At 36.3% G+C, this 27,643-nt stretch overlaps 2 protein-coding genes across 4 annotated transcripts in view; both read right to left on the bottom strand.

Moving 5' to 3' along the window:
• LOC149785646 (retinoic acid receptor alpha-like) overlaps window positions 1–1,043 on the bottom strand; it is a 79,229-nt gene extending 78,186 nt beyond the window's left edge. For all 3 annotated transcript variants that reach the window (XM_089979474.1, XM_089979473.1, XM_089979475.1), the window contains exon 1: window positions 879–1,043. The gene's annotated coding sequence lies outside the window, so the exon portion shown is untranslated. The remainder of the gene's footprint in view (window positions 1–878) is intronic.
• A 2,561-nt stretch (window positions 1,044–3,604) lies between these two features.
• Window positions 3,605–26,652, bottom strand: LOC149785645 (retinoic acid receptor gamma-like). Its single transcript, XM_089979476.1, has 7 exons — window positions 26,373–26,652; window positions 24,462–24,926; window positions 21,031–21,172; window positions 18,908–19,128; window positions 15,350–15,566; window positions 9,013–9,231; window positions 3,605–6,105 (listed from the first exon to the last, which is right to left on the bottom strand). The coding sequence occupies exons 2-7, from the start codon at window positions 24,915–24,917 to the stop codon at window positions 5,930–5,932; spliced, it is 1,431 nt and encodes a 476-aa protein (XP_089835602.1). The 5' UTR covers window positions 24,918–24,926; window positions 26,373–26,652; the 3' UTR covers window positions 3,605–5,929.
• Window positions 26,653–27,643: the final 991 nt, after the last annotated feature.

Below are 27,643 nucleotides of genomic sequence, written 5' to 3'. Positions count from 1 at the left end.
GACAGTTCTTTGTCAGATTGGGTCATGGAGTTAATCTGAGATAATTTTGTCACGCGGTATGATTTTTTTCTTATTCAGGGTATTGCTTTTTCTCAACATCAAGCTCGCGTCGAGTACATGTGCCCAAAAACTGGATTAACATGTCACTGTGTCTAAGCTGACACGATGACGCTATATTAACCGATGTAATGCAGGTACTGGTGCGCTCATCCAACATCGATTCTGCGGTAGAGGTTGGCAACTTACTTACACACCTGGTTTAAACAATAATTGAAATGAGATACATAATTTTCTCTATTTGAAATTTGTATGTACCCAAAAGAAATAATGATTGCAGAAGTTTGCTTAATTAAAGGTATGATACTCACCTAGTCTTAACTATTAAAGAAAACAAAAAAACATTTACCCCAACCCCTAAACCCCCCCCCCCCCAACAAAACAATTCAATAATTGGTTTCTTATGCACTTTCTAATTAGTGAGTCTGCCTTTCTGACATTGCTTAGAATGAATATTGGTGATCTGATGGAGCAAATAGATTTGAATAAAAACTGAAACGCAATGTTTTCATTGTAAACATGAGCCAGTGTGTCCGAGTGGTCTAAGGCGCTCGCCTTTATAGGCACGATCATGTGAGAAAGTTTGTCAGTAGCTTCCTGTGGGTTGTTGGTTCTTGCTGGGGTTTTCTGGGCTCTTCCTCCAATAAAAATACTGGCTTTTACGGAGAGAAGGGACCAGAATTAGATTTTCCGGGGTAGCCCATACTTTTTTACTACGCTACTGGGACAGATACACAGAGGTATATCCTTCACAAATATCAGTAACCGTACCCAACTATCGCTATAGGTAGTTAATTGTTAGTGTTCGTAAGCTTATTTACCTTCTAAAGTACTGTTACCACTTCACAGAATAATGCCTTGTGGTCTGGATCACAGGTAAAGACAGGTAAACGTAGGTATATCAAGTCACCTTCCATGGATACAGAAATTCCTTACGAATCGCATGGTACCACGGTAAATGCGTACTGTATTTTTTGTCTTGTTTACTTTAGACAACCGACATGTACGTTTTTCGCTGACCCGGTTTACGACTAAGTATACATGCAACAAGATATGACAATGCTAAATATAGTTGAAGTTTATAAATCAATAGCTAAACCTGGCTAAGAAGCTTACAACTATGAGGCGCCGAAGCAGACACAATCAGAAAGTTGCCGTTGAAATTTTAATGTCATATATCTGGAATTCCAGTTTCAAGTGTTGTATCAAAAAATGCTTGTCCTTAAAGTTCTATTTTTTAAGTAGAGGTTTTAGATTGTTTCTGTTGAATTAAACAGTAGTGGTTGAAAGTTATATTTCTATGTCGAAGTTTTAGATTGTTTCGTTTGAATTAAACGGCGGTGGTTGAAATTTCAATGTCATACGTTGAGAATTCCTAATTTTCGTATTGGTCAAAGAGTTTATGTTGAAAGTTCCATTTCATATGTTGAGTATTTAGATTTTATCTGTTGAATTACACAGCACTAGTTGAAAATTCGATGTCCAATGTCGAGTTTTAGGTTGTATATTTTGAATTACACGGCGGTTGTTGAAATTTTTATGTAATGTGTCGAGAGTTTCAATTTAAAATGTTGAATCGCATTAAATGTGCTGAAAGTTCCATTTCGTATGTTGAGTTTCTAGATTGTATCTGTTGAATTACACAACGGTGGGAGGACATTTTATTGTGCTTGTCAGAATTGCAATTATTGTATGGCCAAATGATGTGTTAGAAGTAACATTACAAAATGTTCACTTTAACAATTCAAAATAATATCGAGTATTAAGATACATCATTCGTGTATTCAGTTATGAGGCGCCATTACATTTTATGCATTTACAGCTTGAAATTTACTATTCACAGGCTGAGAACTACTATGGATGTCTTCGATAGAGGTCACTCTCGTGAACGGACCGCGTTATTTTTAAACAAGGAGGCTGCTTCTCGTTGCTGTGAAATTAAACAGATAAAATCTAAATATTCGCCATATGAAATGGAACGTTCATCACAAACAGTTACATACAACGATATATGATATTGAAATTTCAACCACCGTTGTGTAATTCACAATATACACTGTAAATCGTCGACATAGGAAATAGAACTTTAAAACACCACTGTATAATTCAACACATAAAATCTAAAATCTCGATCTAGAAAATGGAACTTTAAGGACATGCAATTTGATCCAACACGTGATATTGGATTTCTCGACATACGACATCGAAATTTCAGTCGCAATTTTCTCATTGGACCAGCTTTTGTCCGCTACGACGCCTCATATACAACATTAGCCGTCGCGTTGGACTAAAGACCTACAGTTTGCACAGTTCCAATTCGGACTTAGAAATTATTTCACATGTTCCATATACTGGAGGAACCTAAGCGTTAATTTAATGCAAGCATATGAGGGTGATCATTATTTTAGCCCATTGTTTGACACGGGGCATACATCAAAGAAATCGGATCATATTCCGTACATTTTCTAAATGAGATGAATTGTTGGTAAAATGCTCACCAGAGCATGTCAAATTATTGTTTAAAATCATGCCGATGTTAAATAAATCTCATCTTATCCTCCAAGGCCGGCCTTAGACCGATTAGGCCCCATCGGGCCCCGCGTGTTAGTAATTTTAAAAATATATCAATAGAGAGAAAGCCATTTGAAACGTTGGAAGAAAATTTTAAGTTCAATATCATATTAAACACGTTTCAAAGTTTATTTCCAAATGCCGTGCTCAAAGTGGGCGCCACGCGTACAGCAAGGGGGCCCCGCCAAAACGATCCAAATCAGGCCCCGCGTTTGCTAAAGCCAGTGCTGTTATCCTCCATATTCCATCTGGGCAAATGTTAATGTAATGCACATCGTATAGCTCTTTGACAATAAACATTATTTTCATTACATAAATTACAGTATTAGAGTTGTCGGCACCTACCTCAGAGCACTTATATTTTATGGGATGTCTTCTTTACTCCAAAATGTTATTGTAAAATTTGAATTTTTATTTTAGAGAACATATATTCAATCCAGCCCGGGTCCTGCTATTTTTGTTTCTTCAGCACGACTCATTGGCTTCTCCCACAATGCCACGTGACTATTTTCATATTACGGCTTTCCTTTATACCTAACGACGAAAAGTTATAATGGCAGGACGAAGTCAGGTCTAGTTTTATATGACCTTTTATCCAAGGAATGGATTTCGTTTTTGCGTTGCTAGGAAACGTATTAAAATTTCTCCATTAACCCAATTGTATGTTGCTCCGATTTCCCTTGAATAGATAGATAGATAGATAGATAGATAGATAGATAGATAGATAGATAGATAGATAGATAGATGGATGGATGGATGCAAATGCTTCTAAGATAATACATACATGTAATGAAGCACGATATACGACATACATTTTAAACATTTAACAACATTTATTAACTAAATCAGTTTGAAGTCGTGCAGTATGCAATTTTGAAATGATTGTACATTGAGCAATATATATATATATATATATATATATATATATATATATATATATATATATATATATATATATATATATATATATATATATATATATATATATAATGAACTTTGGAAGATTTAGGCTTACGTGTCGATGTAGTTCTATTATTAGCAAATAAATGACGATAATATAATACTATTATTGCCACCTATAGTGTAATAATAGTATTTATAGATTACTGCATTTGTATGAGATGGATGCTGCACGACCTGTGGAAGTGAAGTATCCATCCAAGAACACGAGTTCACATTTTACCGTACAAATGCAGTAACCTTGTTATTAAATACTCATTTTCTTATTCCACCTGAGGCTAAATTATAAAACAATACACTACAAGAAACAAAGTAATTGAATTTATACTGTATTTCAAAGTAAATACACAACCGTAGATTCATCAATACACAACAATATTGTTGCACACAGTAGCACCGCCCAGGAAAATTTTAATTTAGTCGCACGCTCGACATCACTTTCAAAAGGAGTTGTCGTTTTAGGTCTATTTAAAATTGAAATGTTCAGCCATAATGTACATGAATACGAATTTCCACAGCTTTTCCAGGTAGTCTGGAATAAATGAAATATTAGGGTTTTTGTCGAGTATACTCAATCCTCTGATTATGGACTGGATTTAGCTGTGTCAATTCCTTATGAAGTATATGTGATTTGAGCAGGGAGGAACGAGTCTTGACTCAGCTGCATGTGTTTTTGTTCTATCATTTAATGCTTGGAATGATAATATGGGGAAAATAAGAACTCTTTGATTTGTAATTATCAAAAAGACGCACAGCAATATCACGTTCATTTCATTTTGAGTGCAATAATGAGACGGGTATTACAGTTGGAATGTAGTCGAAATTAAGTACACTTTTGAAATGTGTAATCAAGATTTAGAACCCATGACATAGCTCATGTAATTCGGATTTTCAGAAGTAGGAAAGTTCATTCTGAGAAAGTTCAAGAAAATTTAAATACACTTTTGCCATTCTTATTATCAACTAAGAAGACATGTTTATGCCTGGTCTTTGTAGGGACCCCAGCTATGCTATGACATGTATGGCATCTATCGCTAACCTAAATCCGAAACATTGTATCAACACAGGTAACGCGGAAAATTGCAAGCAGCTCGTGTGTGACAATCCATTCAGCAAGCGGAAATAGGAATTCTTCGTCTTGACTTCTCGGCTTTGAGGCCCTTACTTTTCTACTAAAACTTTCATTTGCATTATTTCCCACAATTTAGTATTTGCACTTATAAAATGGTACGTCTCTGAGAGATATGTGATAACCCTTGCCCTCAGTATGCTTTTCTATGCCATTTTTATATATCCAAGAGTGCAGTGGTAATAATCTGAACAATGTCATTAACGAAAAGTTGCGAACATTTCTCCGAAATAACTGCTTAAATGATCAGAATGGTATTTTCAATACTGCGTCTCTCGCGTTTGTTTTGGACATTGCGAATATCACGTTCATTCATTTGCTTATTTGAAAGTTTCATTTGTGAATCCGTAAACTTGTCTCATTGCTCACTTTATCATCTCTACTTTCAAATAGATGAAACAACTGATTTAGTTCATCCAAAAACAAATCTCATAAACTAAAACCTGAAGTGTACTAAATGAGTGTCTATGGTTTGTTTACAAAGTAGTTCCTAATATACTATTCTATTTTTAGGCACACGTGTTGCGCACGTGCGTGCAATATCAAGGGTGTTCAGTATCGTAGAATACTGCATCATTCTGACAATGAAAAGTTAACGGAGAAAAAAGGAGTATATAATACCCCCATTTTACTATAAAGCTACTCAGAAGTTGTAATACAGGATGGAAAATGTGTATTCATTTCATACCATATGCTATCATAAAAGAGTCTTTAATTCTTCGAGATTTTAGTCAAAATTAAATAATTGTGACAAATTCCACGAATCTGAGACAAAATAAATACGTTCAAATTTATACTGACCACACAGCCATACTATATTTGCAGTGCGCAACAACAATTTTTTACATACCCCAACGTCCTCTGTACGTAAGCGAATTCGTGACGTTTTATGTGGTACAATTAAACGTAGATTTCTCGTATTACACATAAATATCCAGAAAATGTACGACACGATTCAACTTCTTGATCACTTGACTTGTGAATTTGTGATCCATCTCACGTATGACCTGAAATCTCTCTCACGGTTTTTATTGACATATTATCATACTGTACATGGCAAGGGTACAGTAACTACACACACACACACACACACACACACACACACACACACACACACACACATTCATACATACATACATACTTGCTGAAGAAAACCAATTTTGTTATTGATTTAAACTGTAGTAATTTTGGCCAATCTTTGGCACTTTCAGTTTAGTTTGAGCTAAACAGTTCACAACAATCACGCATTGAGATCATGACATCTATCACTTTTGGCAAACGTTTATCGAACTGCAGACCACGCTCACGACTCAGATATCTAAAGCATTCTAAATATTTCCAGTTTATCTTCTCCAGCTCTCCAGGATTTTTCAATTTCAATCCACGGCCTGAAATAGCAAAAGCAAAATAAGAATTGGATTTCGGTTGTGATGGCGTTAATGAAGAAGACGAATATAACTTATATCAGGTTGAGTTATACATATGTATATTTATATGAATCTGCACAAGGACCCACTATATATATATATATATATATATATATATATATATATATATATATATATATATATATATATATATATATGATATTTTCTTTTCCTAAGTTAAAACCAGATATATTTCATCACGTGGTAGAAACGTGATATTTTAACGAGTGGCAAAGCCACGAGTGAACATATATCGTATTTGGTGCCGCAAGAAATTAAGACTATCTTTTTATCATATACCAAACTTAATGGAAGATTAGAAGATTAAACTACCTAACAAACTCTCTCTCTCTCTCTCTCTCTCTCTCTCTCTCTCTCTCACACACACACACACACACACACACACACACACACAAATTACCTCACTTTTATATGCTGATCATATATATATCTGTGACATGAAAGAGAGGTAGCACTGGGTTGACCTAATTTGTCAAAGCAGATTATACTTGTGATATTTTGTAAACTATTTGACTCTATATATAGAAACATAGCAATTCAGATCCAGCAATGCATCACAACGGTTTTAACGTTGTTGTCAAAGGAGTAATGAGAAATAACTTCAAAGAGACGCTAACGGCGACTGGTCTAGTTTCTTCATCAAAATAATTATTTCAAAGCTTGTAATGTAATGTAGTGTCTATTTTTATGTTCTACCTCACAAAGCGCTCATTGTTGTTGCTTCAGGCATAACTTCTTCAGACACACACAATTATACGTCGCATGTCATTCTGTTTCACATTCACACAGAAGGGTGATACTAATTGCTGTTTTTCATTGCAAATATATTGATCAGGTTAATGCAGAAGACAATAATATTCGGTACTTAGTTGCACCATGAAATTTAAAATATATATGTTCCATTTATCTATACACTGATGTCTCAGTACATCTAACATTGAAATTCATGAATCCCTATCGATGACATATACATTTGCTTAGTGGTGTTCTGCTGGTAGTGGTGCCATTCGCTTTGGTCCTAGCAGTTCTCTAACCTATTATAGGAATTGATTGTAGAATTTTAACAGTATGACTGGGTCCATGTCTTTCTATGCAGTGCCCCTTTCTGGTGTGCGAACCACTTTCTAATGATCAGGACCGCTCAAGTGGCCTAGTGGATAGAGCGTCCACCTAAGATGCGGGAGGTCGCGGGTTCGAACCCCGTCCGAGTCATACCAAAGACTTATAAAACTGGTACTCACAACTGCCTCGTTTGGCCCTCATCATTAAGAGGTTAGTGTTAGGACTGGTTGGCTAGGTGTCAGGATAATGTGACTTGGTGGGACATGCTACATGTCTGCTACACATCACTAAGAACTGCCACACTGCATATATCGTAGCGATATAAAGCTACGTTAAAAGTCTCTCTCTCTCTCTCTCTCTCTCTCACACACACACACACACACACACACACACATACACACACACGCGCGCTAATGATCAGTATTTCTTGAACAAGATCACGCATGCCCTCTCTGTTTTGGACGTCTGGCATGCCATACAATCGTTCATCTGTCCTGGCCATTTCCTATGCGTGTGAGTATTCACTAGGTCTGCTGAATAGTATTTTCGTGTTGTCTTTAAGCTAGATCAGAAGTTGTGTTACAGCTGGTCAGTGTAAGAACGGTATAACATTTTCTTGAACAAAGTGCACATGTAAACATGCCATGTATTTGTTTAATACTTTCAGCGAGGACTACGCTGTCATTTTTGCCATGAATATGGTTTAACATAATCACTCTATCTGTCTTCCATCCCCTACGTTTACATTTGACTAATATGAATGGAATCATACCTTGGTGACAAAAAAGCATATCTGAAATATGAGTCTACATCAAAAGGACCAATACTCTTTCTGCACACTATCCCCGAATACTGTGGTGGTCATACAACGTGTTAGATTTACTTGAGGTTTCTGTGTCTATATTGATCACTAAACCAATTATGTGGGCAATATGGCTTCTAACCAGGACAACAGAAAGTATACACTGCAAATAGTTCTAACTCATAGGAGTATCTCGAGCAGATTAGTGTTACTGCAAATAGCCGCAAATCTTCAATAGATTGGCACTAGAACAAACAATCTAATTTTTTTCGTTTATAAAATTCACCAAAAAACGACAGTAATATTTTATTATCACTTGGTAACTTCATCATCATTGTTTTTCTCAGGTACTTAGTCTGCTTAGCTTCGTGGGATTTGAAACCATTTTTCAGCAAACTATAAGCTATCCTTGGCGGCCAATACATTTGGCGCAGGAATAACTTGGAAGACCTCAGGAAGAACCAGCACTCAAGAAAAGCTGGCGATAAGCTTCCTCAAATACCCAAATCGGCCGAGTTGTGACTCGACCTCAGGCAGACAGAGATTAGACATGGTAATGATCAGTAGGTTCATCGATCACGTGGGATGTCTGTTTACTCACTTGATTTCACTTGATATATCATTATGTTCAGAATGGAAACGAGGGAAAAAAATGATTTTAAAGTAATTTCCGTAGGTCGCTTGCAACATCAACCTACTATTTTAAATTAAATAATAGAAATTTGAAGGAACTTTAGCATATTAATGCATTGCTATGTTGTTACAACATTAGACTAGTACATACTCTTCCAGATTGTTTTTAAATCAAACGTTGCCCAATTAAAAGTCAATGACTTGGCCCTAAACGAGAAAAATGCACGATGACGATATCTGTGTGGAATCTTAAATAAACTCTTTTCGTAGATTGTCAAACAAAAGATTAATTTTGCTCTCCGAGGATATCATAATTATGTATGTGTGTGGGTACATAAATATACATTTACCTCCAGATGTAATACATATTGCTCTAAATACTGCCATCTCCTCTTTGGTCAAACTAAGTTCATTGATTCTCTCCAGTAGCCTGAAAGTCTGCTGTTGCACCTCCTCTCCAAACAATGTCCTAACTGCGTCCAAGTGGAAAGTCAGTGGTCCGGATAGTATCCCCAGTTCTTTGTTATAACATCTTGAGTTACTTATCAGCCATGACTCGTGCATGAATGCTGAAATAAATAAATAAATAAATAAATAAAGGCATTTTTCGAATATGCAGGTATGCAGAAAAGAGAACTCTGTCTTGTTGTCGTTACTGCTACTACTACTAACGATATTAGGACGTAGTACTGTGCTTGATCTGTAAAAGTTCTAAACGCTTTACAATGTCTGGTATATAAAATCTGATCTTGCAGTCTAAATAGTGAGTTTGTAAAGCCCGCGATTGTGATCACAGTGTTACTTTGTCTAAATTCAAGAAGCAATTCATGCTGGGCCCTGGTATACAAAAGAACGTTGGGTCCAAGGATTTGGTTTTGATAGATTAATGAGAACACGATTGTCAGAAGAGGAGGGTACATATCTAGAAGTGGTGTACACATGGGTAAGGTCAGATACATATTTTGGGCTTCAGGCAGATAAAAACAGATTTTGTATTTGAATATGGAGTGAAGTACCAATGGGCAAAGGGCAGAGGCAAGAAGGAGTGCTCGCTTTGTCTGTACTGTGTAAGGCGATCTGAGTTGTGTTTTGAACTTGTTGTAGTTTCTGTAGTAGATGAACAATATAGAAGATAATTGCAATAGTCAAGTCTAGAAAGTACTAATGAACACACAAGAGTTTTAGTGGCATCGGCAGAAAGAAAACAGCTTTCAATATGAAGTCTTGTATATGCTCATGACATGCTGTAATGAAAAACGTACCGTGAGAGTGACACCTTGGTTTCGTACTGATTGGGTTATTTAATGTTGGTGTTGGTAATACTTTCTGATTAGGAAAATGCTATGAATGGCAAAGTCTTTATGTGGTGATCAGAATGGAATTAGTTTATCATCATTCATATGCAGCAAGTTACGTGTCATCCATGACTTCACATCAAAAGGGCACCTATCAACGCCTTCAGACATATGATCAATTTTAGTTGGGTGCCTTGAGTTGAATATTTGGGAATCATCAGCGAACAGTTGGTGGCACACCGAATGACGATTGTATCAGCTTGAGAGAGGTGCAGAGTGGAGAGAACGAAACAAATACTAGAACCCCGTGGAACACCAAAACACAGATGAAACTGGTCTGGAATATTTTCCAATTACAGACACAATTTACATCCTTTTGAGTTAAAGCATAGTAAAGCTGTACCAAGAGTGTCATGAGTGTCAAATACACGCTCAAGATGGTGAAGTAATACATCATGGTATGTTGTGTCTAATGCTGCAGATACGTCAAGGAGAGTGATCTTTCCACCACCCAAAGTCGAGACTATGTTATTAACTACTTCATAGAGGCAGTTTTTATACTATGGCGAGGACGATATTCAGACTTAAAACTGCTGAAAAGATTATTTAAATTCAGATGATATAAAAGTTGGGACAGAACGTTTTCTAAAATTTCTGACATAAATAGGAGGTTATAAACAGGGCAAAGGTGTTGTGCTTTAAAATCGTTAAAGTCAAACGTTGTTCTCTTCAATAACGGCTTAACTATGGCAGTTTTGAAAATGACGGAAATATCCTGCATGAGATAAATGTATTATAAATGTATTTATTCAAGGCAATAACACTCAACTCAAGCAGCAGTGATGAAAGAATCGGATAACATGACTTTGGGGCGCTCTTTATTAGAAACGTTTAAAAGAAATCAGTAGATACATGCTCAAATGCTGTTAAAGGCTGAATTTAAAATCCTTTATCACAATGATGTGGTAACGTTGAGTCAATTTAAATTGTGTTGTCAAGGTTTGACCTTTACCATGGACGAAATTCGCAAACAGGTCTGGAAGGTCGACCTGAGAGGAAGTCGTTGGAAGTGATCTACATTTAGTCCTTGACATTAGCCTGTTTGTAATATGGAAGAGTTCTCTGCGGCCGAAACTTCCAGTGATCTAAGTACTGAAAGAGGTTGATTTCGCTTCATGAACTATGTTTGTTGCATTCTTCTTTGTGGCTTCATAATAGATGTGATTATGAATCGTACGACCCGGTGATAGCCCAAGTCTTTCAACCTTACGACGTTCTCTTTTAGCAGCGCGGCGCTGGTCCATGACTTTACTATATCACGAAGATAACTTCTGAATGAATACTCTGCTGTTAGTTGTCTCGGCATATATGTCAAGCAATGAACTCAAGCACTTGTCAGTTTGTTCAGCTTTGGGATGTAACAAAGTTATAAGGTTTGCTTGGATGTATTTCATTAGTTGGATTAAATTTATCATACGGAAATTTCACGCAGCAGCAAAGAAAGATGGCGGATTAGGGACTGGTACGTCAAGTTGAATATAACGCAGAGGTGATCCGATGCATGTTTGTGGGACTCCAATAAAGACTGTAGAATATTATCATCAAGTTTATGAAGAATCCAGTCTAAAATGTGAACACGTTTACGGGTGGATTGGCTAATGGACTGTTTGAAGCTGAAAACGTGAATGGAATCTTAGATTGTTTAATTTTATGGACTTCCAGGATGCTAAAAATAAAAGTTGAAATTGGTACGATTCTACGGTCTTAAAATAACGAACAGGAAAAAGCTAAAACCAAAATGTTTAGTAAAATTCAACAAATATTTTTTTTAATACAAAGTGAACATTTAAAAAAATCAGCTTAAAGTAGTGTCAATCAAATCCCTAATAGTCATAAAAGTTGTATTACGAGTCCGAAAGTGTGGAGTATTCCGAATGAATTCCGGTGTTCTTGCGAATGAATTCCAATCTTGAACATGTTAATGTACCAATAGCCTGGAATATTCTTGATGTGGTCAGAGTCTTGAAACATCACAACGATATAATTAATTAATTCACAATAATCCAAAAATAGTAATTAAGGCCTTAAGTCTAACAGCACTATGCAATTCCAATGAAACATTTAAATAAATCCCTTCAAATTAAAACTGAACACAACTAAAAGACTAAACTACTGATTCCACTAGTCAGAAGTTAAAGCAGGAATAAGTAATTTAACATAAACAACTCCAATATAAAACCTAAGACACAATTAGATGACCAGGATGAGGGTCAACAGTTTATTTCTAAAACATTCTAGAACATTCTAATATCAGATCTATTACTAAAACTACAGCAAATAACATGGCAAACAGCAGGTGCCCCAGGAATTTCCAAAGGGAAAAACCATTGTTCTGAACTAAAATCCAATAAACATTTTCATCAACAAATAATAATAAATGTGATATATACTCAACAATCATTATATGTAATATGTTGTTATAAAAATGGCCATACTCAGGTAGGCCGAAACTCCTACCCTCCATTAGGTACAAAGGTCAATAACACAATACAAAATAAATATACACAACACATAATCATGGACAAAAGCTAACACACAATACAAATTAAATATACATAACAAAATTTTCAAGAATATTAGCCTGCCACCGATTAAATCTCCATAGTCCAAGAGGTTATGAAATGACTACAAATGGAGACATCCAGTCATCTTGTTTTTTCGACTAGGAGGAGGGCGGTGGAGACAGAAGAAATTCACAGACATTCGTTATATTGTGATGGTGGCTACTCAAACAATGTATGATCCATACCGACGGTTGTAATGTAGTTTAAGCCCCCAATGACGCCGTTTATCATAAATTTCACCATTATTCCAATCTAAAAAAAGTTTGGAAAGAAAGAAATGATTTGTTAAAAAAGCTATCTGACATAAACCGTTCTTTGAAATAATCAAGATGTTACGTTAAAACGAAGTTCAAATATTCGGTTAGAATTAAGAGGTGCCACCCCTTAATTCAGTCACCGGAGTCACTCGTAATTCTGGTCTTTAATGGTAGTGCTCCAAACGTAGTGATGTGATACATTCGACAAATTCCAGTAGCGACTAATCTATTAACAACAACACTCGGACGTGACTAGCAAATGGATTCGAGAGGGAATGAAAAGAGGCAGGCCCGCTATTTTAAAGCGGATCTGAAAAGATAAAGCGTGCATTAGATTAAAAAAGAAAAGGGTGAATAATGATGATCAGGTGGGGCATTGGAATGCTTTGAAGAGTGAGCTTGGGCTGAAAACAAACATACATGTTGCTGGTTTCCATATTGATTGACACGCATGCGACACGAACTTGGAAACAAAATGTAGGTCAGTTAAGCTTTTGAAGTAAAAAATGTAATGCATCATATCGAACGCAAAATAAGAATAGCGTATCACACAAGGATCACCTGCAGTATCCGACATAGCGTGGTGTCTGCTTATAATGTTTAAAACGGTGATGTAATAAGCTTCAGACAAAAATCAGCTGAGCCACGGATGTCGCCGATAAACATCGGAATAATTCTTACACATGTGAAAAATTGCTGAATTTCTCAGTTCAAGGCAGAAATTAAGTGACACATAATGTGATCAAAAGTAGATTTTATCTGGTTTTAATGTAACACAACGATGTTTAGGACCAGTATCTTTCAAGATTCAATATTATTCAGATGAATCGACATATAAGACCTTTGCACGGCGGCAAACACATTCCAACAGAATAGCCACTGCATGACGAACACAGCAACATACACGAAGACATTCAAGGAGCATATATATCGCAAATATAGCACAAAAATCGGTACAGTTTCCTCAAGCCTGTTAAGCAGTGGCGGTCATTACTAAAAAATTGTCATTCCGATATTTTTAATTTTATTTTATTCTTTCTCCCTCTAGATATAGCATAACAATTAGATTTGACAGCGAATTTCACTTTTCACTTTTCAAGGGATATCTCCCTTACAATTATTATTTCTAAACATCTAAGCAAGTAAGTTGGGCCCTTATGTCAACGGCAGCGAATTCAAAATATTGCCGTTTTATTTACAGAAGACATATTGAAAGATGCCACTTATTGCCCTCGGAAAGCGCAGAGCTTAACCTGCATGAATGTGTCATTAGGATGGATTGTTGGAGCATTAAATACTCTCATTTTCACAGAGAACGACCTTTTTCAAAATTTCCTAGCAAGTAGTGGTTACGTAACACCACACACCATGTATTTAGTACAAAATAAAAATTGTGATTTCTGAATTATGTTTGGTGATATTAGACTGCTCCAAGCACCTGTGTATACTAATTGAATACAGAAGCACGTGGAGTGTAGGGATATCTGTAAAATAAATGTTTGTATGTATTCCACTAAATGTTTCCTGTCGGCATCATTTGGCATTTATTCATGCCAGGTTTCCAACTGTAAAAAAAATCAAGTTTTAAGAAAACGAAAAGCATATAATTTTGTTTCCAGTCACACAGAAAACATAAATTTAGAGTATAAAAGGTTACCTTTGTAAAATAAATCTTTTAACACTCGAGAACCGCTGGCAGTTTGTATATCAGTTTGATTTATTTATACACGAACTGCTACTTTTACGAGAGGTTCTGAAATCGGTGTGTCAGACATAAGCAAGTGTGATACCTTATAGACTTGTTCAGATACATGATCAATGCCACGGCCAGAAGCAAAAACAAGTAACGCACTTAACCTGCATGTTATACGCCAGCCACAGCTTTATGTTTATGTTCGATGGACAACGTCAGACCTGTACAAAAATGGGTCGGTGGTGGGTAAAATTAACTCCTAGAAAACGTCAGATTTTCAAGTTATCGTTCGAGAGTAGAAGTGGGATCGTCGATAGGGAGGATAAAAACCGATTGCACTACTAGCATGTAGGGTGCCATTTGATAAGGAGAAAATGGGATTTTCGTTTTAGAGGACCATCAACTGGTTCAAGTGAGTGAAGTTCCTCTTTTTTAAATCCCAAAGTCGTATGCTTGTGGGATATTTGATACTTGTGGGATATTTGATTTTTAACTATCTGATTTAAAACTTTCTCTTTCATTATATAACATTTTTGAGTACATGTAAAGAGCCTGTTTTATGTAATACATTAGTCACATATAAATCTTTTGCATTCTCATTGCACTTAAAACGATTACAGGGTTTTGTACCTAACGTCATATCACCTAGAGCAGTATTATTTTAATGTAATATTTTTATTGAAACTTTGATCGGTCAATAATCCGATTCAGTTCTCTTTTAAAGTCGTTCCAAATGTATAAATGAATCTGAAGACAGTATTATATAATCTATTTGGATCCTTCCCCCGTTTTGCAAGACATGTAATCAAGCCTCTCACCTCGTATCAATGACGCTTGGTCCTCCACAGATAAGGATGAAAAACCAGGAAGCAGTTTGGAAAAGTTAACAACTCTTCTGATACCTAATTCCATATCCTCAACAATCAGCGTCTCCTCGTCCTCTGTGCAGTCTTCATGGAAATTATCTCTTTGTCGACTGTTTATCGTGTCTTCTTCGGCGGTTTCCAATTTTCGACTTCTCAAACGACATTTTATCTGTTTTCAAAAACAAAATTACATTTAGAAAAATCGGTTTTCAAGTTGTTTGATGAGGTCACCGAATTCTGAAAGGCAACTTTGCTAAACTGAATCGAAGGAGATTTTATTTGTTAAATGCTGTAGACCAAATTAATACCTTAGCATGACCACACTAAATTATCATTTATTTTGTTCTATTATGTTTAATCGGTAACATGCGAGACTTTAAAATAATCCCAGTTGATGGAAACTACTGGGAATAATCCGAGTCAAAGGTGCCGATTTAAAGCAAGCCCCTGGGGTAACAAACTCATATTACTTTATCAGCTTATGTAATCAATTCCATACCAAACATATACTTAACTATGTCTACACCTCACTCACATGCAAAGTTCACAGGTCCGGATCTGCCGTTGTAAAATCAGTAATTTATTCCAAAACAAAACCTACTTATTATTCACGTCTAGCACTCAACCACATGAGAACCGCACGGAACCAGATCTGCAGTCGTAAAATAAGTAATTCATTCCATAACACGAACATAATTGTCTATGCCTAGTGTACCCTAGCACTCAAACTGCAACAAGGCAGGTTTTAAGTCTCAAATGAAGTAATTAATTCCGTGACAAACATATGCGTATCTCAGCATCAAAACATAAAAAAAACAGTCATTGAAACAGATTTTAAAAATAGAGTGAATACATGACTTAATAAAGTTTTGTAAAGATGACTTTTCAACATATGTGACATTGTACAATAAAGTTGACTGTTGAAATCAAAAGAATTCCTTCAAAAACAAATATGGATGAATCCTGATATCATTATTGGAAATGCGGTCACAATGTACAAACATTCGATTTAGAAAAAAGAATTCTGTGTCGACAACTGTACGATGGGAGATGATTTATAAATCAATTTTGATAACTGTCATAATAAATATGGGTTTCATGCGAACCTCCTAGAATTTCAGACGCTTTTCAATGCCATAAAACTGTACAGAAGTAAATTGTATGTCTGTATCGATTCTAATATGATTAAAACAACAAAAACGAAAGAGAAACAAAACAAACAACAACAACAAAAAAGCAAACAAACAAAAACTTCCTAGAAAAATAAGTAGTACTATTAAAATTCTAAAACAAACACGTGATCGATATATGAAAGCGTTTCGGTGATCTGAAGAGCGGCAGACGGTATATATAGTTTTTTGTGAGGGCACAGCGGCGGACTGGACAGACACTGAAAGCAGAGGTGGAGGAGGTCATTCTACACTTGCGGGTCCGCGTTGAGAGTTTTGCACAGAATAATGCATAAAGGTATGTATGTATGTATGCATGTATGTATGTATGTATGTATGTATGTTTTACAGCACCTCAGCAAAATAGTAGTTGAATGGTGCCAACCTAGAGCAAACTTCAAATAATATAAAATGAAGAATTGTAGAAAAGGGATAAAACCCTTCCAAATACACGTAAATATAAAATACAAAACCAAAAATGCAAAGATGCTAACATTCTGTAATATGTATATACATATATTCATATGTGTTGAACATTCTCTTCCTAAGTATCTTTCTCTCTCTGTTTGTCTCTATCTCTGTGTCTCTCTCTCTCGCACACACACACACGCACATACACACAACTTCAGACATATTTATACTAGCTGTACTTTAAGCTAGTAGATTAAACCCACTATTTTGTGCATATTGCATAGTTATATTGACTTTTAAAACTGTTAAGGTGAATTTAAGGCCCCCAGCCTTGTCACAATAACGTAAATACAATGAAACATAAATTACTGGGCAGCAGGCTGAGTGACTGTGGACCACGGTCAGATCACGTACGAGTTCAAGAGGAGTCCATGCCAGCAAGTATTGGCATGCAAGTCCTGGCAAAAGTGGAAAACTGTTCTTTTTATATATAAAAACTAGCTCTAGAGTATTGGACTCTCAATGAGCATTTGTCAAAGGTACTTGTAAAACAGGGATAAAGAAGACAGTGAATATAAGCATGCAGACACACAGACACACTGTTGAATTTATAGACAATTTACAGGGTATTGATCTAACAAGAAGTATTTATTATAAAAATTATTTAAAAAAATATGCACATCCCACCTTATTGGTTTGAATTCTGTTGATCAAATCTCTCTCTCTCTCTTTCTCTCTCTCTCTCTCTCTCTTTATATATATATATATATATATATATATATATATATATATATATATATATATATATATATATATATATATATATATATATATATATATATATATATATATATATATATATATATATATATATATTTGTGAGTGTATGTGTGTGGTGTGTGTGTGTGTGTGTGTGTGTGTGCGCAAGGGCGTGTGGGTGGATGGGTGGTGGGTGCGCACGTTTCACTGCTTTGGTAGCATATATAACGTTTGGTCAGAAAATATATGAAAATATCGCAATTGACATTTATGTGCATCTGACCTTTAACTATTTTCCAGTGACTCCAGAAACAATAGCGAATAACAACCATCTTCTTGCATACTGCCACCACGGGGACGAAACTAAGGCTGCGTCCAAGTCATGTCGCCATCAGTCATTTTTATTACATTTTGCCACCCCGCACACACCCTTACCCCAGACTCAGACCAAACCCAAGTTTGGCAAATTCCTACGAGGAGATGGTTATGAACAGACATGCGGATAAACTAACATACAGGCAGACGGAGGGTGATACAATATTCCCGACTCTTTTAAAAAAAGATATTTATAATAATAAAAATGGTACACAATTAGAAGCAAACATCAATCGACCGTATGCATAGCTGCCTTTGGGCTTTTAACACATAAAGTTCGCATTCGAAACATCCTCGGCTGTTTTCATCATTTAGAAAATGAAATCTCGGATGCAATTCGCCGTTATTGAAAACTGTATTTGGAACAAACTTTGCTCACATGACACAATATTGCGGAAGATGACAAAGTCACAAATGAAACATTGCTGGCCTTTTCTGACACAACATATCTGATGACCTCTGTCGGAGGCGACTGACCAAGCCTTTGAAATTTACGTGTATTCCTACGACTACGTAAGAAGTTATTTCTTGACTAATTGCATTTATTTGTAGCAAACATGTTGAAGAAATTCATTCCTTGACAAATTTGGTAATTTTAAGTATGTCACGTGACTCCAAAGTTCAATAAATATTGTAAGAGTGTAGCCAAAATAATATTCAACATAAAACTTACAGCCAGTACATTATGGTCAACGATAATACCAAGGAAGGTTGACCTTAAAAATGGCACACACATCTGTTTCCAATGAAGATACATCTCACTGAAACAAAAAGTAATAAATGGAGAAAATCTTACGTGGTATTCCTTAAGTCTTTGTATTTGTTTCTCGTCATCAAATGTTTCATTGACATCCGCTAGAATTTGGTTCTGTGCGATGACTACTTTCTCAATCATCGTTTCAATTTCTTGGTTATCGATGACCTCTATTTTGGCAACCCGGCTTTTTTCCTCTAGTTGCTTCACCTCAAGTATATTTTTGGATCTGACTTCATGCGTGTAGCGACCAGTTTTTATTGCTGACAAGAAATATTTAAAGAAATTATATTTTCATCATCCATTTTATATAAATTTGTCTTAAAAGGACACCTCGCGATAAATGACACGTGTCGATAAAGGACGCATTCACCCCCCCCCCCAAAGACAATGCCTACATGTTAAGAAAGGCAACACCTACGTGTTCGTGATCTGTGTAAAGGGCACGTATATAACATGGACAGATGACTTTAGCGTTTGGTACCTTCTCATCACATAAAATTTAAAAATGCATTTTGCAAAGAAAACAAATTAAAAACTGAAACTACTTAAATAAACATTTTTGAAAACACATTTTCACTCGTCGCAAGACTTTCAGACTTAAATTGAATGAGGTTACTGTAGAGATATGTATAACCATGACTCTTCTTAGGAAAGACTAGCCTGTATGGATAGGAAATAATTTTCATGTACACGTATAATTTCTTCTCTGTCCTTTATAACGGCAGGTTTTAAAGAATAAATATAATTGTACAGTAACACCATTTTCCGATATAGTTTTCAGTTGACTTCCAGAAAGCGTACGACAACCTCCATAGACCCACCTCATGGACCATCATGTTGTCATTGTAGCGTACCAGAAATAAAAATCATCTATATCATCAAAGTCTGACTCTACCTGCACAATTCACATACACAACAGACTTTCAGAATGGTTCAGTGTTGAAACCTGGGTTAACAGGGTGTATCCTGTCTCCTCTTCTGTTCGGAATAGTGAAGGGCTGGATCATGAAAAACTACTCATTAGATTACCATCTATACTGTCATGGATAGATAATAAAGTTATGCGTACCGGACTTTGCAGACGATATAGTAATATTAAGTGCCACATATGAAGAATTGCAAAAGTTAAACAGACAACCTGAAATATTGCATTGAGCAAACTAGGCTGAAGGTCATTGCAACAAAGACAAAGGTACTTAAAAGACAGAAGTCTGACTCGATAATCAAAGAAGGAAGTCAAATAAATGGAAAAGGTCAACCAACAACTTCATTACTTGTACATGGGCAGCGTGACGACAAAAGATGGGGATTTTAAGGTTGGGGTAAGAACCAGGATTGGCACAGCAGCAGCTTCCTTCAACAAATTGAAAATCATATGGAAATTCAGAATTATAAACCTGTCATTGCCCTATCAGTATTGATGCATGGACTGGAATCGTTTGACAGAAAATGCCTCAGAACAGATAAGATGAACACATTGGAAAGAACACAAAAGTAGCAACGAAATAAGAGAGGAGTGCCACCAAGAATTTATCTCGACAATAAATAGAAGAAAGAGACGGACATACCTGGTCAATGCGTTTACAATGTCAACAGAGAGACCAAAACCCACTTAAATGGAATGGAATTTCCAAAAAGAACATTCTTAAGATAGGTGAGAACCTGAAACACTAGTCTAGATGACTGTCATGACCCAGGACACAGGAAGATGGCGTGTGATCGTTTTCGCACCATGCAACGCACTAGGCGCAAAACGTAGAATGAATGATAGTAATGAATAGCAGTTTCACTTCGTATTGTTCAGAAGAGGCAATGTGTATGACTTTGTTCAAAACATCCAAAATTTAATGGTTGTAACTGGCTCGATATTAGACACAATTACATGTAAAATATCACATTTGTGTTCAAAGACACGTTCCTTTCCTTTGGTTCATTAAAATAAAGAAAACGTTTGCTGTCAAACTCAGAATTATCGAAGATCATGATGAATTAAGACTTTATTAGGGACAAATGACGTGGACCTTGTTTAATGATAATTGTTTTCGTACTTTATATTAATTATATTGAAACCTTAAATACATTTCACGCAATGATCAGCCACAGTCTTTACACATATATATATATACATAGAGAGAGAGAGAGAGATGGGGGGGGGGGAGTACCTGATTTAGCCATTCCTGCTTCCTTGCATTTCTTGTACCGGCAGTGAGGACAAGAAGATCTTCTTCTCGGTCCTATGACGCAGTTGCCGTCGCCGATACATTTATATGGCGTCGCTCTGTTAATGCTTCGTCGGAAGAATCCCTATATCGCATGACAAGTAAATATTAAACAGCATGGCGATATAAATTATCTTACCATCTCTTTCATCGGTGATATTGGCCATCGGCGTTATATGGGTGCATCTGTTAATTTGTGCATTCGATTTCGACAAGTGGAGCACTTTTTTCATCTTTTAGAGCTTCCGTTTTTAACCAAAATCATTCCATAGTGTGTTTATACTTTAATGATACACGTGTATTATCTACTTCCAAAATGTTCATAAATTTTCATATAAAAAGTCAGCAAACTAAAATATTGATTACCAATGCTTGTCTATAAATACGGAGAAACAGAAGGAATAAGTGTTAGTAAATCAAATCTGCAAAACAATTTCAATATTCAGAAAATATGGGACCCCGGGTAATCGAGTGATCTATAGCGCACGCTTTTAACTATCACTGTCATCTCACCGCGTAGGTTAGCGTCTCGGGCTCGGACAATGTGGGTATCTGAGAAAGCTTGCCAGTAGCGTCCTGTTAGTTGGTGGTTCTTATCGAAGTACTCCCAGGTTCTTCCTCCACCAGTTATACTGGCCGCCATACATAGCCTAACATGTGCTAAAAAAAACGGCGTTAAACCTACAAGAACAACATCCATCAGAGATATTATTCAAGTTGGAAAATACATACTCGTCTTGCTTGGGTGGGACGAATTATGGCTCTCAGTGCAGAATGACTATATCGGTGTCATTTTCATCTATATTATTGTGGTATCTACTATTTGTGTTTACTTCTCCGTTTATAGCTTTATATAATCTGAGTGATTATTAATTATTATTACTAATTCTGGGAGTCTTGCTAGGAATATATTTTTAAAACCGAATAATTAACAAATCTCTATTAGCAAACGTCATAATTCACGAATTTTATGAGTGTGGAATAGTTTCGTAAAAGCTCTCAAAAATATTCTAGGGCTTAAATCATAAAAGTTGAGATAGGACTAATTCTTTGTAATATATCTTTGGGTCTTGTTTTGTGATGCATGACGTTAGGTAACAATATTCGGCTTGGAGAGGCTTACTGATGGGTCATACCAATGGGAAACAAGAATATCATGCATGTGTTAAATTAATGTATCCTCACTTTGTGGTTGTTAGTTGATTAGAAGTAAATTCCTTATGGTATTTACTCTAAGAACCATTAAGTTGACAATGACTGTTGTCTTGGTGTCCATGAAAATATATCAAGCATCGACCTCAAGTCATACTCAAGCAGGCGTTGTTTGATTTGTTGAGTTGTCAGCCCTGTTGAGTGTTAAAATATTGATTTGCGTGTGTCTCCTGGCATAGTCTACTACGTTCACCACTACCTTCGGCGGACCGCGAAAACAGGTTTGCATTACGCGAAGTTAAAATTAAACTATGGTGTTCATATTGGCGCGGATAGACGATGGCCTAGTATCCATCCATCCATCCATCCATCCATCCATACATACATACATACATACATACATACATGCAATCATTTCGGTCACAAGTCCAACATATTAATCACTAAACTATCGTGGCACCAACCTCCATTAATTACCTCGTACTACATACATGAGAGGCACTCCATCCATCCATCCATCCATCCATCCATACATACATACATGCAATCATTTCGGTCACAAGTCCAACATATTAATCACTAAACTATCGTGGCACCAACCTCCATTAATTACCTCGTACTACATACATGAGAGGCACATCGGGCATACTCCACCTCATCTATCCCGCAAAGAGGAGGGGGAGGTATTGTTTTGAAAGCATCATCAATGCGTTTTAATTAAACCAAGGTTCTTTGCTTTTAAACAGCAATGGAACCCTTGTATAAATTATAGATCTCATAACACTGTGTCGACTTATGGAATTGTGAATCAGTTATGCAAATTTTGTTAATATATAAAAGGTTCGAGCTATTTTATCCGACGCATAGAGACGAGAAAAAAGAAGCGAACTTTGAAAGATTTAAAAGCCCAGTTAATATAAGGCCTATAAAACGTAACACACAGACCATCCATACTGTGTTTACAGTAATATTTAACTTGGATTTTATCATTTTTGGACAAAAATATAAAACATGTTCTTTGAATGCTTATTTTTCTCCCATATTAAATGTTTATGAACGTTCACTTTGTAGTCATCTGCTGGCCCACATAATTCACGGGGCCCCGAGTGGCCGAGTGGCGTAAAGCGCTCACCGTTACGGATCACTGCCATCTCACGTCTGTCTACGTGGGTTCGAGTCTCGGAATCGGCCAATGTGGGTATGTGAGAAAGCTTGCCAGTAGCTTCTCGTTGGTCGTTGGTTCTTTCCGGGGTTTTCCAGAGTTCTTCCTCCATCATATTTACTGGCCGCCATGTATAGCCTATCTTGTGCTGAAAAAATGGCGTTAAATCCTACAACAACAAGAACAGAATTTACAGGGCGCATAGGAAAAAAAATATTGTGTCGAGGCTTCCACTTAATTTTTTCTGGACTTGAAACCATACTGTCTTATGACAAGAGCAAACATTATATTCGTAAACAAAAGCCGCGTGCTTGAAGGATCATATAAATAGAAGTTTATCAGGTGAAGTTTGCCTGACACAAATACGGCCAGGTAAAATTTACCTGACACAAATACGGGTATTTTCTAGATCAAGGCCCAATTCGCTATCGTATGAACGCTACTCACCTATGATTGGAAATTTTCTTTATGCTAATTATTATCTGCTTTGTTTAAGATGCGAAATCATAACGGTTGTTGAATCCGGTCAAGATAATTTCTGAGAAAGTTCCACACTGCTTGCAACATAGATTGCGTTTCTTTATCCTTTCGGGGTGGGGATAGGACTATCATGTGACATATATAACTTCCAGTTTGTATAGAATTTCAGCTAAGTAAGCAAAATAGCACTAAGTGGGGCATATTTTGTCTGATTAGTATTTGCACACGGTTGCCATGGCAGCTGCAGTTGGAGCAGATAATTCTACGATAATCATGCATAATCTAAGCCGTCAGACGTCATCTTATTAACTGTAAGTATGGCTAATTATTATATTAACCGGTTTTATATTATACAGCTGCTGATTTTCTTTTCGAATTATTCAGAAATCTGCAATGAAATCACCTGTATTATCTACATACAAGTATTTTATGTTGGGAATGAACTGTGACCAGCGATTGCAAATCAGTTTAGATCTTGCATTTAAAATTAGTATACCATACTTGCACAATTATTTATAAACATGGGTTTGAATAAGATACAATCTCGATTTCTACAGAAGAAACTTTCGTATCTAACTACCTTGCACGCTTCGCATGTGTTCACTCCATAATGTAAACCAGAAGCTTTTTCGTGACAAATCCGACAAGGTGGGAGAATATTAGTGCGTTTATATGACGTCATTTCCGTCGTGTCTGGAGTGTTTGAGGATACATCTTCTACCTTGTGCTGGTTTATTGCAATTTGACTTGTACAAGCATCTTTCTTTTGGGTCAGATTTGAAGAACCGCTTGAATCTGAAGTCCATGAGTCACGATCTATAGAAGGAACCTCTGGAAATCCTTCGTAGTACTCACAAGGTGTGGAAGCGGTATCTTGAGCATTAACGTACACATCTCCCAAGTCAGATATATAGTTCGTGATATCGTCAAAATATTTCTCTTCCTTTATAAACGATTCGTTCTGTGATGTAAAATAATCCTTTGATACAACATCCACTATATCCACAATATCTTCTGGAAGCATGTCACAATCCATTTATGTAATCTAAAATGCACAAATCAAATCATATGATTAGTTAGTGCCTTATATTAACGAATGCAAACCCTATGTTGTTGTGTATGTGTGTTTGTGTGTATGTGTGTGTGTGTGTTCTTCAAGCAAAAAACAAGGAAAACTGTATTGCTGTCGGTACTATATTCACCCCTCCTTACACTGAACACAACAGTATAATACAATAATTCCCTTATGAAAAAGCAAATCATATATATATATATATATATATATATATATATATATATATATATATATATATATATATATATATATATATATATACACACATCTTAGAGTTATGACTGATTTTTTTAAAGCTACGTTAAAAATCCAAATCACACACACACACGACCATAACCAGCAGGGACATATAGTTTTGCGAATAAGTTGTGGTATGTTTTACGCAAGCAGTGAATATTGTGAAGATGATAAACGATATATATATATATATATATATATATATATATATATATATATATATATATATATATATATATATATATATATATATATATATTGCAGTGAACGTGTAAATAACAGAAGGTCAGTTCTACTAAAATCCCTTCAAGAAATGATACATATAAGTAAAAGAAGATCGTGTACATAACGTACCAATTATTCCAATGTCCATGGTTCAATAAGCCGTTCACATTACCAAGGTGTATAAGACATTTGTACACTATGTCTAATATAAGTAAAATTATATATAATGACCATAGTCGTTATTCTTGTTTCTGAAGCTTACTGTGCGAACGCCTAATTCAGTCTAAGGTTCTTATAAGAGAATGCCACATTCGACGTTACAGTCAGAGTTCATTGTTTATGGTGTGTCCTGGGGGTATTCTATAAGACATTTCATCCTCAAAAAGGTGCATATAAATGTGTTTTCAATCCAATATCGAGTAGCCACAGTAGCTCAGTAGGTTGAGCGTTAGACTGGTGATCCTAGAGTCAAGTTTTTTTTACATGTTCTCTAACCAATCTGAGTCGGCTACAATGATGTTTCCTTGGTAATCACCGAGCTACTATTTTCTAAGCATTATAGCCAATATAATAAAGAAACTGGCGTCAAAAGCAACTAACAAACAATCCAATCTGAAACGACAAATCGTCTGCAGCAATCAAACGAGAAACATTTCCCAAATCATAGCAGTTCCACAGAGAAGCATCTCAGCATGTCATCCAGCAACCATGCATAGAAAAGCATATAAGAATTTCTACAACCAAACTAAATTGTACCAGCTAAAATTTCGATTAATACATACAGTCTCACTTGTGATACTTAAACTCTCGGCAAATAAGAGAGATAACATTCATAACCGACGTCATCGCTTTACTACTACTGCAGTATACGAATTCTGCATCAAAGACATCTTTGTGAATCTCCTTAAGGCCTACATGTGCTTTATCAGTGAAGATTTTACTGAATATACGTACCGTGTGTGACCCCGATTGTTCTCCCCTAGGTTCCGATGGTCAGTGAGACTTTTCTATACCTCTTCTCTTTATTATTTGTGTCACTGTCACGACGCTCTATTCATAGATAGGAAAGGTAAAGATATAGGACATCCCATACCTTGCTGACGTGTCATTTTTAACTTAGTGAAGATAATGCTCTAGATCGAATACTACCGTCACTACCTTTGGTCCAGCTTGTTAAAGTATCGTCCAGGGAGATCTGATATCTAAGTAAATACATGTGCGTGGACTTGCATATAATTCACCGATAAGCCACACTGTTAAGCCTGTACAGGACGTGTTACCTTGAACTTCGTGTATGATTGCCAAATGCACAGTCATTCATACCTAACCTATATCCCTAATACGATTGCAGATTTGGTTATAATGTTTCGTCTTACCCTTCAGCCTGTCCGTCCGTTCATTCAATGGCCAAGCCGACTGCATAAGTAAACAAAATACTTCTCAAAAATGCACCAACGAAATTTATATACTTATAGTGTGGGGTGTGTGTGTGTGGGTGGGTTGGTGGTTTGGATTATGAACGTAGCTTTAAAAAGAAATCAGTCATATCGCTGCGAAATCTACAGTGTGACAGTTTATAGTGATATCTAGCACTTGGGCATCCTGCCGCAGACTTGTAGCATGATGTCCCACCCAATCACATTCTCCTGACACCAGGCCGACCAGTCCTAACACTAACCTCTTAATTCTGAGCGCCTAGGAAGGCAGCTGGTAGTACCATTTTTTATGTCTTTGGTATGACTAGGCCGGGGTTCGAACCCGCAACCTCCCGTATTCGAGGCGGACGCTCTAACCACTAGGCCACCAGAGCGGTTTTTATAGTTTGCACACACATACACACACAATAAATATAAAAATAAAATCTCAATCAGCACAAAATATGTACGTCATTTAGACATTCTGACACAATCTGACTTTTATTTGATTTAAATAAAATAAAAAATCCCAATTCTTATTATGTAGAATGCATGCATATTCGTATACCTTGGGTAGTAGACTAGACCCCAGTCAATCATTCTACTCAAAGCGCAAACCATAGTGTTACACTGCTAGAGTTAGACGTATCGTTCCCTCGCCAACGAAGCTGGGGTGTGATATAGCGTATTGCCCATTAATTCCGGTGTTCGCTCGCTTGTATATTTTTTCTTATCTTCATTCATTTGTTACGCCCACATATTTCGGGACATAGTTTGTTAGCTTTTATGAAAAGTAGGATGCTTGTGCAT

Source organism: Sinohyriopsis cumingii, chromosome 13 (genome assembly GCF_028554795.1).
Source record: "Sinohyriopsis cumingii isolate HCF-2022 chromosome 13, ASM2855479v2, whole genome shotgun sequence".
NCBI lineage: Eukaryota > Metazoa > Mollusca > Bivalvia > Unionida > Unionidae > Sinohyriopsis > Sinohyriopsis cumingii.
This window is presented reverse-complemented; position numbering and strand designations above follow the sequence as displayed.

Coding starts and splice junctions, on each gene's coding strand:
- LOC149785645 (XM_089979476.1), bottom strand. CDS start 24,917: ATGGATTGTGACATGCTTCCAGAAGATATTGTGGATATAGTGGATGTT. Junction 15,567..18,907: donor AAAGACTTAAGGAATACCAC/GTAAGATTTTCT, acceptor TTTTGAAAACAG/ATAAAATGTCGTTTGAGAAG. Junction 9,232..15,349: donor CCAAGCGTCATTGATACGAG/GTGAGAGGCTTG, acceptor TATTTATTTCAG/CATTCATGCACGAGTCATGG.